The sequence below is a fragment of the Salvia hispanica genome, chromosome 1 (genome assembly GCF_029641045.1).
Source record: "Salvia hispanica isolate PSC_SH4W2 chromosome 1, Shi_PSC_v1, whole genome shotgun sequence".
NCBI classification, from domain to species: Eukaryota; Viridiplantae; Streptophyta; class Magnoliopsida; order Lamiales; family Lamiaceae; genus Salvia; species Salvia hispanica.
The window spans coordinates 21,058,898-21,077,038 of NC_142692.1; the positions used below are offsets into that span (position 1 = coordinate 21,058,898).

Consider the following 18,141-nt stretch of genomic DNA (forward strand, 5'->3'; position numbering starts at 1 on the left):
CGTCTTCACTTTTATAATAAAAATTAATCGATTTATAAAGTCTAGAATCCAAACAAATAAACCTACTAAAGTCTAGAATCCGAAAATATTAACCACTATATTTAATAAATTTAAAAATGATCATAACACCGCAAATAAAGATTGGTGGGATTCGATCTTCCCATATCCGCTTTTCATTGGTCAAACGACCCTTATGTTATAAAATATAATTGAAAACGTGCTTAAATTCGCTTAATGCCTAAAAATGGTGAGCAATAAAATAAATAAACAAACATGAATAGTTTTTCCTTTTAGAAAACAAATGTCCAAATAAAAAGGAATTTCCAAAGCAACTGCGAATTTATTTCAGTAACATCTCCAATATTCCTTATTATTATTACTATAATCTCCAAAATGGCATTTTGAAAACCCCAAATTTACACTTTACATTTCCCTTCTCTCTTCTCTCTCTGTATATACATATATGTGTATCTACGCCTCCATCGACTCTTCCACCGCCGTCACTCGCGACTGCGCCGCCTAGGGTTTTACAGAGCTGGATTCTCTCCCCTATCTCTCTGCGCCGCTCCTTCACCGGCTTCGTCGACTAATCGGAGCCCGCTTCTTAACCTAAATCCCGCCCTCCACATCTTCACTACTCCCCTTCACTGAAGATTGCCTAAAATCATTACGTTTCCCCACCAATCGGTTTAATTGGGGTTCCTGTTATGAGTTTCCCTCCGAAATCAGTTCGACTAGGGCAGGGCTGACGAATAATTTGGAAATTAGGGCACTTTATTTTATGGCATTGGGGGATTTGATGGCGGCATCGCGGTTTTCACAGTCTACCACGGCGGTTTCGAATCACTTGGAGGAGTTCGCTGAGAATGGGAATCATGTCGAGGAGGATGGCGAAAGGAATGGATATAGTAGCAGTAGCATTGTCGATACTAATGATGCCAATGCCCGTGATTTAGCGGAGACCGCGAGCAGCAGCTATGTGGAAATGACCACCACGACGAGCATGGCTTACTTGCCGCAGACTATAGTGTTGTGCGAGCTTCGGCACGAAGGATTTGAGGACTGCGTGCCTGCAGGGCCGTCGGATAGCGGTTTAGTCTCTAAATGGCGGCCCCGGGATCGAGTAAGTTGTCGAATTATTTGTGTTGTGTATGAATTATATATGGTTATTCAGAAATTTAATTTTTAATGGTTTCTTGCTGTCCACATTGCTAATTTTTTTGCTATCAGTTCCCGAGCTCGGGGCATTGAATATGCTGTTATTGTAGTAATATTGGCGTTATGCGGGTATGATGTCATAATTATAACTTGTTAAATTTATGAACAATGTCGTGGAACGAGATGATTGGTGGTGATTGTTGTGTAGACTGTTGCTTGTCAGTGTGCTTCAAGCCGTTTTCTCTGTGATTTTTGTTTTGTTCTTGTAGCGAGCATGATGGTAGATGATCGTCGGCCATATTATTATCAAAATCCTTCTGTTTAACAAGTTCTTGTTTGTTTAATTTATTTTTTGACACAAAAAACAAAATACGGTGCTCCAAATGACTATGCCATTATTTTATAAAGTTTTTTTTGTTCTTTTGCTTCCTTTTCATTTATTTTGTAACATAGTCATATTTAACTAATATTACCTTTTCAAGCTTGTTGCACCTGATGCATTACGAAAGAATTATTAACTTAGGTATAGCGGCCTCATTTTGTTGCTATCTTGATTCGTGATTTATATGAGATGATGGAAAGAGTGTATATGTTGTCATCAGCATTTCTTGTTCGAAGTTTGGTTAATGCAATCATGATTGCAATAGAAAGTATCCTCTCTACCGTCTCTTTTTTCCTAAATTCTATGGTCCTCCATGCCTTTCTTTCTTTTATATATCCATCTGCCATGTTGCAACCCTGATAGTTTAACATTCCCCATAATTTATTCTTTAAAAGTTATTTGCTGAACTGAAATGAATTTCTTTCTAAGGGCTTGGACATGAGAGTTTTTTTATTTTGATTTAAGTCAAATGATTGTTCTTGTTTTCTGCCGGAAATGTTTCATAACCTGTTTGTTATTTAAAAGCCAGTCTAAACTGTAAATAATGCTTCAGGCCTTCTTCAGACAGTCAGTGGGTCTGTGTCTCATGGTTTCTTGAAATTATATAACTTTTATGCTTTCGTATTTAGATTCATCTGTTACGTTTCATGTCACAATATTAGTCTTGTAAAATTATTAACCAAACACACTTCATCTTACTGTGTTAACTTCACATTCGTTGCAGATGAAGACAGGATGTGTTGCCTTAGTTTTGTGTTTAAATATCAGCGTTGATCCACCTGATGTTATAAAGATATCTCCTTGTGCACGGATGGAATGTTGGATTGGTATAAACTTGTTCTGCTTTTTTCTTCTGATTTTCGGTTAGCTTTATGTAAGAGACTATGATTTATTTGTTTGCTTTTTTTCTTAATGGTATGCCATCTACTTGTTACTTATTCGAAGTGAGATTTGTTGATCTTTGAACAAAAAGGTCTTATACAAATATCACTCCTTGTCTGTCATTCTGATCAGGCTAACCTGTGCACATTGACACTGTTTTTTCATTTTTATGACACATTTTTTCCTCATCATTTAACTGCTTGCACACAATATTTATAGGATGTTACTTTGTGCATAGAATCTTGTTCATATAAGGACCTGTTGGCATATTCATTAACAGTGGTGTTTATTACTGATGATACTGCCTTGAAATATATTGTGTTAGTTGGTTTTGCCACTGAAGTGAGTTGAGAATTACAAACGGTTCAAGAGTAGTTGAGAGTCTCATGCGCAGTTTGTCTTTCTCGAGTGGGGGTGGGGGCTTGCTATGAGAGAAAATGGATGAAAGAGTTAGTGGTGGGACTTTTTACTCCATAAAGTTCAGGCAATAACATTCCTGTAAAATGAAAATAAGGATTGAAAAGCACTGAGCTATCATATATGTGGGTTAGTCTCAGTGCCTGGGTGATATTGCATATTATTGAACAGCTGGTGGTGGACTGTCTGAGATTTAGCATTGTTCATTTTTTCTCATAAGCTTTTGTATTTAAGTAAGAAACGGATTAGTAATTTGATGAATGATAATAAAGTATATGTTTGTTCATGTGCCTCTCAATCTTTGCAGATCCATTTTCAATGGCACCACACAAAGCTCTTGAATCAATTGGAAGAACCTTGAATCAACAATATGAAAGGTGGCAACCCAAGGTATGAAGCCATATGTACCATTTCATATGATCATGATTCCTTCATGAACTTACTAATGGATAACTGCATTTTAAAAGGAGTTATTCTGTTTATCCATGCTAAACTGAAAATTTCATCGCACATATGGATAGGCTCGTTACAAGTATTCATTGGACCCCACTGTTGATGAAGTAAAGAAACTGTGCACAACATGCCGCAAATATGCAAAATCTGAAAGAGTTCTGTTCCACTACAATGGACATGGAGTGCCTAAGCCAACTCCGAATGGTGAAATTTGGCTGTTTAATAAGGTCCTATTTTGAGTGTATTTTCTACTTATCCCATCGTTGACACCCCCTTTCCTATTCCTCTTTTCTCCTGTTCTCATTTTCTCATATAATTTTTTTTATAGAGTTATACACAGTACATCCCTTTGCCAATAAGTGATTTGGATTCCTGGCTGAAGACACCTTCTATATATGTGTTTGACTGCTCTGCTGCTGGGCTCATTATCAGTGCCTTCATTCAGGTAGTTTTCCTTCTGTTATTAGTATCATTTATTTTGTTCTACATAGTAATTATTTAACATGCAACTCAATTTACAACAGCTCCAAGATTATTCTAGTTCTTCTTCCGGAGCTCCGACGAGGGATTGCATTTTACTTGCTGCCTGTGAAGCTCATGAGACACTTCCACAAAGTGCTGAGTTTCCTGCTGATGTATTTACTTCTTGCCTCACGACGCCTATTAAAATGGCTTTAAGATGGTGATCAACTGTCTCTACAACTTAACTGTCAATTCTGTTTCTCATTAAAGTATTTTATCAGGTCTTAATTGACATTTGAAATTCTATTGATCGTATCGTGGTGGAATCTACCTGTGATTTGTAGATGGTGAAAAGATGATCTAGGTTTCATGAATTCTTGTCATTCTGTTTCTGTAATGCCCCAAGGGTGTCTGGCATGTATGATAATGCACCATCTGATAATCTCACCTAAATTTTGAAGAAAAGATCATTCTTGGTCCTTGAAAACTGATTCTTTGCAAAGTTATGAATTTTATAGTCATACATATTCGTATTTTTCCCACATACACCCAGATTTCTCCTGTATTCAGTGCATTTGTGATTGCTTCAATCAGAGAAAACATGATTGCTTAAGAAGGCCTCTTTTGCTTATATTATAACTTTCTGGTTATTATTATTTTTTTTGTAGTTATATTTTAAAGAGTTTGGACATTTTTGTGCAACAATTCTTCAGGTTTTGCACTCGGTCGCTGCTACACGAGTCCTTTGATTATTCTCTGATAGATAGAATTCCTGGACGCCAAACAGACAGGAAAACCCTTCTTGGGGAATTGAACTGGATATTCACAGCTGTAACTGACACTATCGCCTGGAATGTACTTCCACATGGTAATAAAATAGAGAGAATTTCATGTGATCATTGCATACTCTAATTTGGAAAGCATGGTAATGGTAATTTTGGAATTGTGGACTTGAATTTCAGACTTGTTCCAGCGGTTGTTCAGGCAAGATCTTTTGGTTGCCAGCTTGTTTAGAAACTTTTTGCTGGCTGAAAGGATAATGCGATCTGCAAATTGTTCACCAATTTCATATCCAATGTTGCCACCTACTCATCAGCATCATATGTGGTAACTCTAGTTTATTATCTTCCATACATACACTTTACTTTATCATGTAATGATATTGATCTGTATGTTTATTTTATTCTTGTTCTCCACAGGGATGCATGGGACATGGCTGCTGAAATCTGTCTTTCTCAGCTTCCAAGTTTAGTCGAGGACCCAAATGTAGAGTTCCAGGTATCTACTGCAAACTTTTTCCCACATTTTCCTCAGCAACATATTTTTTGTATAGGGTGGATATTAGAAAACCAACTGTATAGGATGGATTTTAGAAAACCAGCATACAAGCACATCTGACCGTTTTATGTTTTTAGTTAATTGAAATACAACCTGATTTGCTCATTTTTGTTTTCATTACCAGCCGAGCCCATTTTTCACTGAGCAGCTAACGGCTTTTGAAGTGTGGCTTGATCATGGATCAGAACATAAAAAGCCTCCGGAGCAGTTACCCATTGTTCTTCAGGTCTGACTCACTTTAGTATATATTTTTCTGGGAACTTCCTCTCTATTATTTTAGCTAGTTTTATTTTTGAAGGTGATTACAAAACATTTAAAATTTCTCAACATCTATTTTCTGTTGAAGGAGAACATGTGTCTATGCTTCTTAGATAGGTTAATGTCGTCTCCTAGATATTTCCTGCTACTTAACGCACCCCTCTTATTTCTATTTGTCACTCAGGTCTTACTCAGTCAATGCCATAGATTTCGGGCTCTGGTGCTCCTTGGTAGATTTCTGGATATGGGACCTTGGGCCGTGGAACTGGTACCTTTTATGGATCTGTTGTTTGTTAACTTGTTAATGAGTTGATATTGGACTGTGTCTTGACATATTTTTGCACTGTTGTACTTGTTCCCATTGCAGGCCTTATCTGTTGGAATATTTCCTTATGTCCTGAAGCTCTTACAAACTACCACTCCAGAGCTGCGACAAATTCTTGTGTTCATCTGGACAAAGATCCTAGCGCTGGATAAGGTGAATATTGAATATTTCTCTATAATTTCCTATTTTGAATTATTCAACATAAGCTCTCATCAGTTTCCAGAAAGTGTCATTTTGTGGGAGACATTGTCTTTTTGTATTGCTTTGGTTAGATCAAGTGAAATGACTACATATACTAGCAAGCAAAACCTTGACATGCGTGTTCTTGCAGTCTTGTCAGGTCGATCTTGTGAAGGATGGAGGGCATGCATACTTCATTAGGTTTCTTGATAGTGTTGAAGCCTATCCTGAGCAACGTGCGATGGCTGCATTTGTGTTGGCCGTCATTGTAGATGGTCATAGACGGGGTCAGGAGACCTGCATTGAAGCTGGTCTTATACATGTTTGCCTCAAGCACCTCCAATGCTCATCTCCTAACGAGGCACAAACTGAACCTTTGTTCCTTCAGTGGATATGCTTGTGCCTTGGGAAACTATGGGAGGACTTTTCAGAGGCTCAACTGTTAGGCCTGCAGGCTGATGCGTCTGCTACTCTTGCTCCTCTACTTTCCGAGCCCCAACCAGAGGTCTTACTTTTTTTATGAGTTTTATCTGTTATTAGTTTCTGGTTGAAATCTAATGCTCCCTCCAATCCAAGTAGTGGAGTCATTTTTCCATTTTGGTATGTTCCTTAGTAGTGGAGTCATTTCCCTTTTTTTGTAAAAGTCAACACTTCTTCTCTCTTACTTTATTCTCTCTTCATCTCTCTACCTTTTTCATTTCCTACTTCATTCTTCCTTTACTTAACTCACTCAACACATTTTTTCTTAAATCGCGTGCCGAAAAGAAACGCCTCACTACTGCAAAACGGAGGGAGTAGTAATCAATAAACAGACAGCATGTGCAAATTTTGTGATTATTTTCCTTAATCTCTGTACTTACAGTTGATATACATTACGTAATTTTTAATGAACTTCTGTAAAGGTCCGTGCGGCAGCTGTTTTTGCTCTAGGCACTGCCCTAGATATAGGATTTGACACGTCAAGAGATGGTCATGGAGATGAAGATTGTGATGATGATGATAAAGTTAAGGCTGAAGCCAGTATTATAAAAAACCTTTTGAATGTTGTTTCTGATGGAAGCCCATTGGTGCGAGCTGAAGTTGCTGTGGGTATGTACTACATCTATAGCTCTTGCCATCTATGCTTATTGTTGTTTAATGCTTATATCTACCCATTTCCTCTATTAAGTTATTATCGCCATACCTGTTTGCAGCTCTTTCACGTTTTGCCTTTGGCCACAACAAACACCTGAAGTCAGTTGCTGCTGCATATTGGAAACCCCAGTCTGGTTCTGTACTCACTTCCTTGCCATCTTTCGCAGTCAAGGGTTCTAGTAGTGGCTATACCACTCCCACTCACTACATGCCTCATGGAAGTATAGTTCCATCTCCAATCGCGCCATTATTACGAGTTGGAAATGACAGCCAGCCTGCTATTCGCGATGGGAGAGTATCCACAAGTAGCCCTCTTGCTACCTCTGGGATAATGCATGGGTCTCCCCTTTCCGATGATTCATCCCTGCATTCTGATTCTGGAGCACCAAATGACTCTGGCAGCAATGGGGTTCTTCATCATTCAAGGAGAAAACCACTTGATAATGCACTGTATTCACAATGTGTATTAGCTATGTGCAATCTGGCGAAGGATCCATCTCCACGTGTTGCATCCCTTGGAAGGCGTGTATTATCTGTTATTGGTATTGAACAAGTTGTTGCTAAATCTGTCAAGCCTGCTGGTGCAAGTGCTCGTCTAGGTGAATCAGCAGCAAGCTCCAGCCTGGCTGGACTAGCTCGTTCGTCATCTTGGTTTGAATTGAATGGAGGTAAGTCTGTATTTATTGGTTAACTCTTTCTAGAGCAGCAGCTTGTACCTTGTTTTTGTTAAAAAAAGAAGATGAACAGTGCTACATGTTTGTTTTCTGAAATTTCATGTTTTTTCTCTGTTTATTTGGTCACTTTATATTCATTGTTGTAATTTTTTTCCTGTAGGAGCTCATTTGCCGCTGACTTTTAGAACTCCTCCTGTTAGTCCTCCTAGACCAAGCTACTTGACTAAAATGCGGAGAGTTTGCTCCTTGGAATTTAGACCACATCTGATCAATTCTCCAGATTCAGGGCTGGCAGATCCACTTTTAGCATCAGCGGGACCATCTGGTGCTTCAGAACGTAGTTTACTTCCTCAATCAATGATCTATAATTGGAGCTGCGGTCACTTTTCAAAGCCGCTTCTTACTGCAACGGATGATAGTGAAGATCTGATTGCTAGAAGAGAAGAAAGTGAGAAATTGGCACTCGATCATATAGTAAAATGCAAACACTCATGTAAGCCCTTAACAACAGTCTAGCCTCCTGATTCTGTATGTAATTGCTCTCTAAATGCTGTATTTCTTGGCAGCTGTGAGTAAACTGCATAATCAAATTGCCAGTTGGGATACCAAGTTCGAGACAGGCACCAAAACTGCTTTGCTGCAACCATTCTCACCTGTTGTGATTGCTTCAGATGAAAATGAAAGGATTAGGTGGGAAAATGTTGTTGAAATAAAGTATCCCTATGGTGCAATGTGATTTATTATCGTTCTTATAATTAGCTAATTCCTTTATATGCAATCCATTAGGGTATGGAATTATGAGGAAGCAACCCTGCTCAACAGTTTCAGTAACCATGATTACCCGGACAAAGGAGTTTCCAAGTTGTGTCTTGTAAATGAATTTGACGAGAACATGCTTCTAGTTGCATCAAGTAATTCTCTTACCTCAAGTAGAGGCCTAGATTTACAGATTTTCTGTTTTAGTAAATGCTGAATTCTACTCCTCTTATGTTAAAATAGATGATGGGAATATACGGATTTGGAAAGATTACTCATCAAAAGGACAACAAAAGTTAGTTACTGCTTTCGCTTCGATTCAGGGTCACAAACCTGGTGCCCATGGTGTGAACGCTGTTGTGGATTGGCAACAGCAGTCAGGATATCTTGTATGTCATTGAACTGCTTTGCTATGTGTGCTTGTATTTTACTTTTTTAAAAGTCAAGATACACATTTTTATGTCAATGAAATCCTTTATTGTGTGTATCCAGTTTTCTTCTGGTGATATTTCATCTATCATGGCTTGGGATCTGGACAAAGAGCAGCTTGTCAATACCATTTCCTTGCCACAAGAGTCGAGCATCTCAGCACTGGTGGGTTGAAATGCCAGAATTTGTTAGTCATTTACTTTGAGTAGTTGTTGACTCTCTATGTGTTTTACACATGACCTTTTCGCTCAATCAACAGAGCCTTATCCCATGTTCGTTGCATTTTTTTAATTAATGAATTTGCACTAAGAGCTTGTAGATTAACCAAATTTCTTCAAACGTGCAGGCTGTTTCTCAAGTTCATGGAGGTCAATTTGCTGCTGGTTTTGTGGATGGTTACGTCAGATTATATGATATTCGTACTCCCGAGATGTAAGATATCTTTCATATGTTTGATTAACATACAAAGGCTCCCTACATCTTTTGTTATTTCTTTCTCAAGCTATAGGCCCTGATCATTGGCATGTAACTCATTTTCTTTTGCCTAAATTGGTTAGGCTTGTTACTGAAACCCGGCCTCACACTCAACGAGTTGAAAGAGTTGTTGGTATTGGCTTCCAACCTGGTCTTGAACCAGCAAAGGTGACTGTTTTCTTCCCCCGATGAACCAACCCACTGATACAGTGACGAAGAGGAAATTAATATACAACTGTATAGTTTGTGTATACATGCTATAAATCTGGAAGGAGTCCATCATCACTGTTTGTTTCCTTTTTTTTTTCAGATTGTGAGTGCATCACAAGCAGGAAACATCCAGTTCCTAGATATGAGAAGTGCTAAAAACACGTACCTTACAATCGATGCCCATAGGGGGTCACTTACAGCTTTAGCCGTCCACAGGCACGCCCCTCTCATTGCAAGTGGCTCGGCCAAGCAACTCATCAAGGTCTTCAATCTGGAGGGCGATCCATTAGGCACTATTCGGTACTATCCCACTTTCATGGCCCAAAAGATAGGATCGGTTAGCTGCCTGACCTTCCATCCCTATCAAGTATTACTTGCTGCTGGTGCTGCTGATTCTTGTGTTTCCATATATGCTGAAGAGATTTCCCCTCCAAGATGAGTTCATTCAATCTCCTGGCAACAACTACATTACATGCCGGCATTTGACTCTGATCAATCAGAGAAACATCAGTCTCTTTGTATGAAAGTGCATCGCTCGGCTCGCTGTTGATGGTGTATAATATACATATATTAATTGAGCCTCCACTCATTTGGATCAACTCTTGGAAAAGGAAGAAAGGATTGACTGATTCTATGGAGGCTTTGGCAAATAATCTTTGTTTTTAGGTCAAGAAAGGTGTAAATATGTCCATTGTTTTTTTTTTATTACTTTTATCTTCATTTGCCCTTCTGTATTTCTTTAGTGTGCCTTTTCTTTTCTTATCATTTCGACCCCCTTCCATTTACTCTTCTTTTCATCAGTACTCATTAACAAACTGCAGCAACTTTGTTCAATTTGTATAGTTGAAATGGTTCCTGACTAATTATAGAGTAATTGTTGATCTGATGTTTTGGTGTTTTTTTCTAAGTCAGTCTCTTTCGACATTAATCACCACTGCTGAGGTTCACATACAAACAAATAAATATACATTTAGGTGATGTTTGGTTGTTATGACTAGTTATTATACAATAATCTATCTAAGGTTCTCTTTCGACATTAATCACCGCTGCTGAGGTTGATACACAAACAAATAAATATACATTTAGGTGATGTTTGGTTATGACTAATTATTATACAATAATCTATCTAAGGTTCTCTTTCGACATTAATCACCACTGCTGAGGTTCACACAAACAAATAAATATACATTTAGGTGATGTTTGGTTATCATAACTAATTATTATACAATAATGTATAATCTATTTAAGGTTCAGTTGTGAAATTATTTTGGTTGAAGGGGGTACCTAGGATTATCATATGCTTATTTATCTAATATATTTAATTTCTAAATATAAATTTTGAAACTGAACATACCCTTATCCACCAAAATTTGATCAGTTCTAAATATGTAAAGTTTTAAAACAAATAAACCCTATAGATCATGATCGTCACAATCCACTCTCACTACTTCTACAACATTTTCTGTCATATTTTTTAATTTGACCAATTATGCATTAAAACATGTGTTATTCACAACTTTGTCCATTTTTTTTTGGACAGAGGTAATACATTTTTGTGGTTGAATATGACATTTGTTGCCTTTTTATTATATCCAAAATTCTTGTAATCAACTAGGCAAGTAGACGAAATACATGGTGACTGGAAATCAATCGATCAATTCATAAATTCAATCTCAAGAAATAAGAAAAATGTAAAAAAAAAAAAGAAAACACCCTTTATTTTCTGGGAGAACAACTTATTTTAGGCGCGCCCAACTCGAACACTAGTTCAATAACCGTTATTCAAACGACCCTAATACTTACACCACTGTTCCCAAATATACCAAAAATTAAATAAATCCAACATGCTTGAGGTGCCAAAATATAACGGTCACTTCCTCCCTCCAACCATATTTTGGCTTGTGGGCCCCGACAAGCTCGGCGTTGCGTTACTAGTCGGTCTGAATCTCCCGTCCCCACTGCTGAACACATCAAGATCTTCAAACAATCTGTACGAAGGGATGAACGGCTTCTGCCCAGCCCCTGCCCCTGTCCTCGGAATAGAGTTGGCTGCCTGCACCTCTCCATTGTTGGAAGATGAGGCAGGGGTCGGAGTCGAGTACGTGTACGCGGGCCTTGACATAGGGGTATGACTGCTGTAGTAACCCGGAGTAGAAGCCCACGGTGGAGGAGGGTATGCATATTGCGAATTTTGAGGCTGAGGCTGAGGCTGTGGTTGTGGTTGATATTGCTGTTGATATTGCGGCTGAGGCTGAGGCTGAGGCTGAAGATACGCAGGTGACTGTGAGTTGTATGAAGGTTGTTGGTAAGGCTGAAGCTGTGGTTGTTGTGGCAGCTGCTGTGGCTGAGGTTGAGCCCATGGGGCGATGTAGTTGTTGTTCAAGGCGAAGCCGTTGCTAGCAGGATAAGCCTCGGAGGAAAATACAGTACCTGGGGTGGTCGAAGAAGGCATGTGGTTTGGAGAAGTGGTCTGCTCGTTCGAGCTGCTACCTGTCGACAAGACGATGCTCAGGAGCTCTGCAATGTTCTGATCTTTTGTATCCACTGATGCAGGCGTGTCAATGGGAACTAGTGCATTGCTCATAGCAGGGCTCGAGGGAGCTTCTTGTGATAACATGTCACTTTTAGCTGTATTGGAGTTTTGAGAAACATCGCTCCGAGCTTTTGAATGTCTGCAGTTCAAAATATGTCCGATGAGTTGGAAAAACTGCGGTATGCCACGTAAGAGTGAAAAAAAAAAATTAAGTGAACCTTCGAGCGAGCTGTGCAAAGTCGTCTTCTTCATCGTCCTCTTCATCAATCGCAGTAGAGGCGGGTGCAGGCGGTGCTTCGTTAGCTGTTGCCGGTTGTGTGCTGACTTCAGATGATCTGAGGTTGGATTCATTGTTCTCAGAAGTAGCGCGTGCGGGGGGGGTGGGTTGGGGTGCAAGAGGGGAACCCGATGCTATTGCATCGTGTTTCGCAAGCACACTCTGCAAGCTGTCGTTTAGTTCAAGACCCTTTACGAGAATCTCTTCGTCTCTGTCAAGAATTCATACGAGTCAGAGACATAAATGTGATTAGAATAAGAAATAAAATCTAGATTCAAGAAATGCTAACCCGGTTGTCCCCAACAACTGCATCAGCTTTCTCTGATTAACGCGACATTGCTCAACAAGATCAACTATGATTTCATCATTAACAGCCTGAAAGAGAAAGGAAATTATTTAGAACTATGATTTCAGAATTTCTAGCTGCAAAGGTGTAGGATTGTCGATGAAGATACCGAGTGATCACTTGGATCAACGGCTTGCAACATATCCGTCAAGAGCTCAAGAACATCGCGCATGGAGTTCAGGCCTGACAAACTACAAGAGTAAAAATTTAAGAGACTAAGAGAGTCGATCACGTTTCATGGGCTCAACGACCAACAAGTACACAATTCGAACCTTAAAGTATCTTCAGCTGCCATTGCTTCATCAAGCCTCGTAGAAGAGCTACTTGGCATTCCATAACCTGGTGGAGGAGTCAACACTGCATGTGTAGCAGGTGGAGTATGTATTGGAGCAGCATCTGGTGGGCGACGGGGAAAGTGTACACCAAACCGCTGCCATAAAAAGCCAACGCAGTTAGTACATCTTCCTCCCTAGAGGTGGGAGTAAAAACAATTTGAAGTATGTACCCTCAGATCTTCGTAAGCCATAGAGTACTGAGGATATCTTCCTCCCGACCCACTAAATGCCTCGTTCCATGAGGCAATCAGGGTTAGAACTTTATCTCTTACGTGCATATCAGTCTGAAAGCATTTCAGAGTAAACCTATAAGACTGAGCACGTTCTAGTTGACGAGTTTTCACGAAAATACAAATCTAGAAATCATATCAACGCTTTTGAGCTACACTAAGTTTTAGCAGAAATTGTGAATCATTCAAGAAAGGATAAGCAGACACAAAATTTAAATAGAAACTCGCCTTTTTCTTTACAATCTTGACCATCTCCGGAAGTATATTCTTTTCTGCAATCTGAAAATGCACATAATCTCCACAGTTCTTGACAATCGTCTCCAGAAGCTACAACGAGACACAGGAAGCAAAAATCAACTAATCTCGCCTCAAATAACCACTATGACCATATTTTTCAGAATTGAAACATGATGGAATACCGTTAAAGCCAGCAATTGAACTTTCGGGTTCTTGTGCTGCAACCGTTTCTTCACAGCTTTCACAACATCTTTAGCAAGCCTATACAGTGAGACGGAACAAAATTCTACCATAAATATAAAAATTCCAATACATATATCCTATAACAAGAGAGAGACTATACAAACAGCTACATAATCAATCAAACACAACAAATCCCCCATCAACAACCCTCAATTTCTTGCCGTGGATTAAATTATACAACATTTTTAATTTATATCACCACACAAGAAAGTATTATTAGCCAATCATCTACCTATTTTAACTTGAATCAAGAATCTTCATTAATACATCAAATACCAATACCAATCCCAATTCCAAAACAAAACAGAATCTCAACCCAAAAATATAACAATTGAACACAAAAACAGTAATTAACATGTTGATAAAAACAGTAATTAGCATGTTCACAAAAACAAAAAAGAAACAATTCACAAACAAAAAACCACAAAAATTCACAACAACCCTCAATTTCTTGCTGTGGATTGAATTATACAATATTTTAAAATTATATCACCACACAAGAAAGTATCAATAGGCAATTATCTACCTATTTTAACATAACTTGTATCAAGAATCTTGATTAATACATCAAATACCAATTCCAATTCCCAAAGAAAAGAACAAACCAGAATCTCACCAAAAAATACAGCAATTGAACACACAAAAAAAAAACAGTAATCAACATGTTCACAAACACAAACAAAAACCCAAAAAAATTCAATCTTTTCTCCACCAAACCAGATAACCCAACACAAGATATAGAGTAGCAATTGAACAGAACAGAAAAAAAACAGTAATCAACATGTTCACCAAAACAAAAACCCACAAAAATTCAATCTTTTCTCCACCAAACAAGAAAACCCAACACAAGATAACGGTAAAGAAGTCAACTTTGCATGAGAAAACAAAAACAAAAAACAAAATAGTAAAAGAATTGACATGTTGAAAAGAAACATACATCTGATTGGAATTAACAATATCACAAATTTCCATATTGAGAGTCCAATCGGGACCGATCAAGAATTCGCTGGTAGCTTTGTCGACTCTCACAGTAGCCGAAGAAGACGAAGTAATTGATGGCATCATCGTTTATCGCCTCAATATTGGGTTGATTTTGAGAAGAATAATCAGAAAGAAAACCCAGAAACGTTTGTGGGTGAGTTTGACTATTGTGCTTCTGCAAATTCGTGAAGGAATTTTCGCTTTTTCCTTTGCTTCCTTTTTTTTTTTATTTATAATTAATTTGACATTGGAAATTTGTTTCTATCTCTAATCTATACAGTTGTGCAGAAGCGTTGCTGCCACGCGCTCTTGTGTTGCGCCGTGTTGCACTCGCCGCCAAACAGACTCTCCACTATCTCTCTCTAACACTCCTTTGTTTTTTTGTTTCTCTCTCTAACAATTTTACATATAAAAATATTATCTGTGAAGTTATGGTATTATAGGAGTATTTTATTTGGTAACAGTAATTATGACTCATTATTGATAATATATTTTAATGATGAATATTTATTCGATAATATTTGACAAAATTCGGTCTACACTATTTAGATAATATTGTCTTATAAAATGCGGGACAATTAATTTTATGTAACAATCCATGCAATTTGCAACTAGTATTGACTATTGAGTATTCTTTAGTTTTCAAAATCAACCATCGGTAATTGATTGTTTCATTGTATAATATCCCTATTACCTTATTATGATAATCTCAATAACAAGATTATTTAATTTTTCAATCTAAAAATTGTTGATTTTTTGAAAAAAAAAATGAGAAATTAATTAGTGGAATATGAATATTATTTTTATATATTAGTTTATAATAGAACGTGAGTGTATTGATTTGATTGAATAATGTGACCCATTTACTTTAAATGAAAAAGGTAAATGAAACTTTAAATTGCGGATATCCTGAAATGACGAAATGAGACATTTTCTCAAGGAGGAGGAAGTATAATTTATAGACCATGTTTCTTTAACGGGAAAGTAAGTTGGCAGAAAAAATGATTCCTAGTAAAATAAATTCTTAACGACTTTTCTGTCCCGCGTTTGAAAAATTATCAAGATTTTAAATTTTATATTTAATTTAAACACAAAACTAAAAATACAGTAATGATTAAATTTTTCACTAATAAAGTAATTAATAATAATAGTTATAAAATTATTATAATGTTTTTAACAAATTAATTATTATAAGAAAAAATTTAAATATTAGATTAAAGTTTTCTTAATAAGTTATTAGTCTAAAATAATACTCCCTCCGTCCCATTTTAGGAGTCCCGGTTGAGTTCGGCACGGGTATTAAGAAATATAAAGAAAAGTTGGTGAAAAAAGATAGTGGAATGTGGGTCCTACTTTTATATATTAGTTTTATAATAAAATGTGAGTGAGAAAAGGTGAGTGGAATGTGGGGCCTATTACCAATAATGAAATATTTCAACCGGGACTCCTAAAGTGGGACACCCAAAAGTAGTAAACCGGGACTCCTAAAGTGGGACGGAGGGAGTAATAATAATAATAATAATAATAATAATAATAATAATAATAATAATAATAATAAATGATAATAATAATAATAAATGATAATAATAACATAATTATAGTTATTAATTAGTAAGTATTATAATTGAATCTAATTAATCGGTTTAATATTTCATTAAAATTGTATTGATTAATTATTAATAGTATATAATAAAATAATAACGCACTAATTAATGAAGAGTTTTTTTTTCGCTATCTTTTAAATTAGTTTCTAAATACAAAAGCTTTAATAATTTGAAATTTCTCACAAATTCAAATTTAATGGTGAATTTGAAATTTTGATTATAAACTTTTAATGACAAAATGATGTTTGAATTTGTTGAGAATTACATAGTTCATTAAAGTGTATATATTTATATACCAATATAAAAGTTAGGATAAAAAATGAAATTCACTAATAATTTATATATGGCACCCACATCCATAAAGCAACTTGTTGGGATGAAAATGCTCTAATTTTTTTTATAAACGAAATGAATTATTTGTAATGAATTAGAGTGGGAGTATATATATGAAATATGGCGCTACTGGATAATTTTTGCTAAAAATTGCATGGCTTGGGTGCAAAATGAATGAATCTATAATAGCTGAATACATACATACATTATGAGACAAACATGTGTCATCTTGTGTGGTTTTTGAATTTGGATTATACTGTCTTGTAAAACTTCTTGTCAAATGAGGGGGAGGTTCAATGAAAAGTACTTAAAAGTTTGTAAAATTTAATCAAGAAAAATTTGATTCTAGTGAATGTCCATTATATCAATTACTAGATATTTAAAGTTCTATTATCAATACAAAATGGCATATTAAGACAAAAATTGTTAAAATTTAAAATTAGGAGTCTCGTATGTAATCAATTCTACCTAACATTAATGATGAGCAATGGTAAAGGATAAATCTAAGTTTCCTCAAGTTATTTGCTCCCATACTTAATTAATAAAATAAGTAGATAGAACATTGTTAATCAATATGAATTATTTAATTGTTTTCTTTTAGATTTCATTTTAATACAACAAATAGATGAAAAGTAATTTACTTATGTTCATTAGCTTTCATTTGCATTTCTTTTAATATTTAGATTTTCCTTCTAGCGTCATTTTACCTCGCCTATAAAAAGGCTATGTTGAATGAAAATTAAAAATAATCTCTGTCCCGGCCTAATTGAGACGTTTCTATATTGACACAAGAATTTAGGTAACAGTTTTTAGTTTATTAAATTGTTAATAGTAAAGTAAAAGAGAAAAAAAAAAAAAAAGAAACATAAAATAGGAGAGAGGATCAAGTGAGAGAGATGAGACAATAAAGTAGCGAGTGAGATAAGAGAATAAAGTAAGAAATGAGTGTGGGTTAATTATTACCAAAAGAGGAAACATAAGTGAGACCTACCAAAAAAGGAAAACGTCTCACTTAGACAAGGATAGAGGGAGTATCTTTCATTATTAATTATATTTTGAATTTTATCTATTGAGTTATATATTGAATTTTAAATACATTGATAAATTTATTCAACTTATAGAACAAATAATCATACGCGTGTGTGGCGTCATTCTACCCGTCCATGTTATTGAATTCGTTCACTTAGGGTGAACATTCATCAATTTATTTGATCACCTATCCAGTTCTATCATGTCTTCTGTAACATTTCTTGGCTCATTTCCCTTCATTCATCAAATTTATCAACAATTAATGATCATATCATTTGTGAAGAAAGGAAATGATCATATCATTTGTGAAGAAAGGAAATGTGTAACGAGATATTGCTAACAAGAACAGAAAAGGAGCCTTTGATGATAGAAAAAAAAACTTTTATTGAACTAGAGTTTTCACAACTTGGAATTAAATGAAAGAATTTACGCAGCTATAGAAACTATATACGTTGTTACAA

General features: G+C 36.4%; 2 protein-coding genes across 2 annotated transcripts; one reads left to right on the forward strand and one right to left on the reverse strand.

Annotated features, from left to right (window-relative positions):
* The first annotated feature begins 390 nt into the window (after positions 1 to 390).
* On the forward strand, positions 391 to 10,418 carry RAPTOR1 (Regulatory-associated protein of TOR 1). Its single transcript, XM_048123829.2, has 23 exons — positions 391 to 1,123; positions 2,265 to 2,367; positions 3,147 to 3,229; positions 3,361 to 3,519; positions 3,621 to 3,737; positions 3,817 to 3,974; positions 4,468 to 4,622; positions 4,717 to 4,861; positions 4,954 to 5,032; positions 5,217 to 5,318; positions 5,535 to 5,618; positions 5,718 to 5,828; positions 6,007 to 6,360; positions 6,758 to 6,944; positions 7,049 to 7,657; positions 7,824 to 8,156; positions 8,230 to 8,353; positions 8,450 to 8,574; positions 8,663 to 8,808; positions 8,912 to 9,013; positions 9,195 to 9,280; positions 9,406 to 9,490; positions 9,633 to 10,418. Exons 1-23 carry the CDS (start codon positions 782 to 784, stop codon positions 9,969 to 9,971), a joined length of 4,128 nt encoding a protein of 1,375 aa, XP_047979786.1. The 5' UTR covers positions 391 to 781; the 3' UTR covers positions 9,972 to 10,418.
* Positions 10,419 to 11,168: 750 nt separating this feature from the next.
* On the reverse strand, positions 11,169 to 14,939 carry LOC125222802 (TOM1-like protein 6). The gene is made up of 9 exons (XM_048125619.2): positions 14,671 to 14,939; positions 13,673 to 13,751; positions 13,482 to 13,580; positions 13,194 to 13,307; positions 12,961 to 13,118; positions 12,798 to 12,879; positions 12,632 to 12,717; positions 12,284 to 12,553; positions 11,169 to 12,204 (listed from the first exon to the last, which is right to left on the reverse strand). Exons 1-9 carry the CDS (start codon positions 14,796 to 14,798, stop codon positions 11,403 to 11,405), a joined length of 1,818 nt encoding a protein of 605 aa, XP_047981576.1. The 5' UTR covers positions 14,799 to 14,939; the 3' UTR covers positions 11,169 to 11,402.
* Between the last annotated feature and the right edge of the window lie 3,202 nt (positions 14,940 to 18,141).

Bases quoted from the DNA above. Each gene is read 5' to 3' on its own strand.
- LOC125222802 (XM_048125619.2), bottom strand. From the start codon at position 14,798: ATGATGCCATCAATTACTTCGTCTTCTTCGGCTACTGTGAGAGTCGAC. The intron at 13,581-13,672 runs GTATTCCATCAT...GTCTCGTTGTAG, and splicing joins TTCAATTGCTGGCTTTAACG to CTTCTGGAGACGATTGTCAA. The intron at 13,308-13,481 runs GCGAGTTTCTAT...AAATGCTTTCAG, and splicing joins TCAAGATTGTAAAGAAAAAG to ACTGATATGCACGTAAGAGA.
- RAPTOR1 (XM_048123829.2), top strand. From the start codon at position 782: ATGGCATTGGGGGATTTGATGGCGGCATCGCGGTTTTCACAGTCTACC. The intron at 1,124-2,264 runs GTAAGTTGTCGA...CATTCGTTGCAG, and splicing joins AATGGCGGCCCCGGGATCGA to ATGAAGACAGGATGTGTTGC. The intron at 8,809-8,911 runs GTATGTCATTGA...GTGTGTATCCAG, and splicing joins AACAGCAGTCAGGATATCTT to TTTTCTTCTGGTGATATTTC.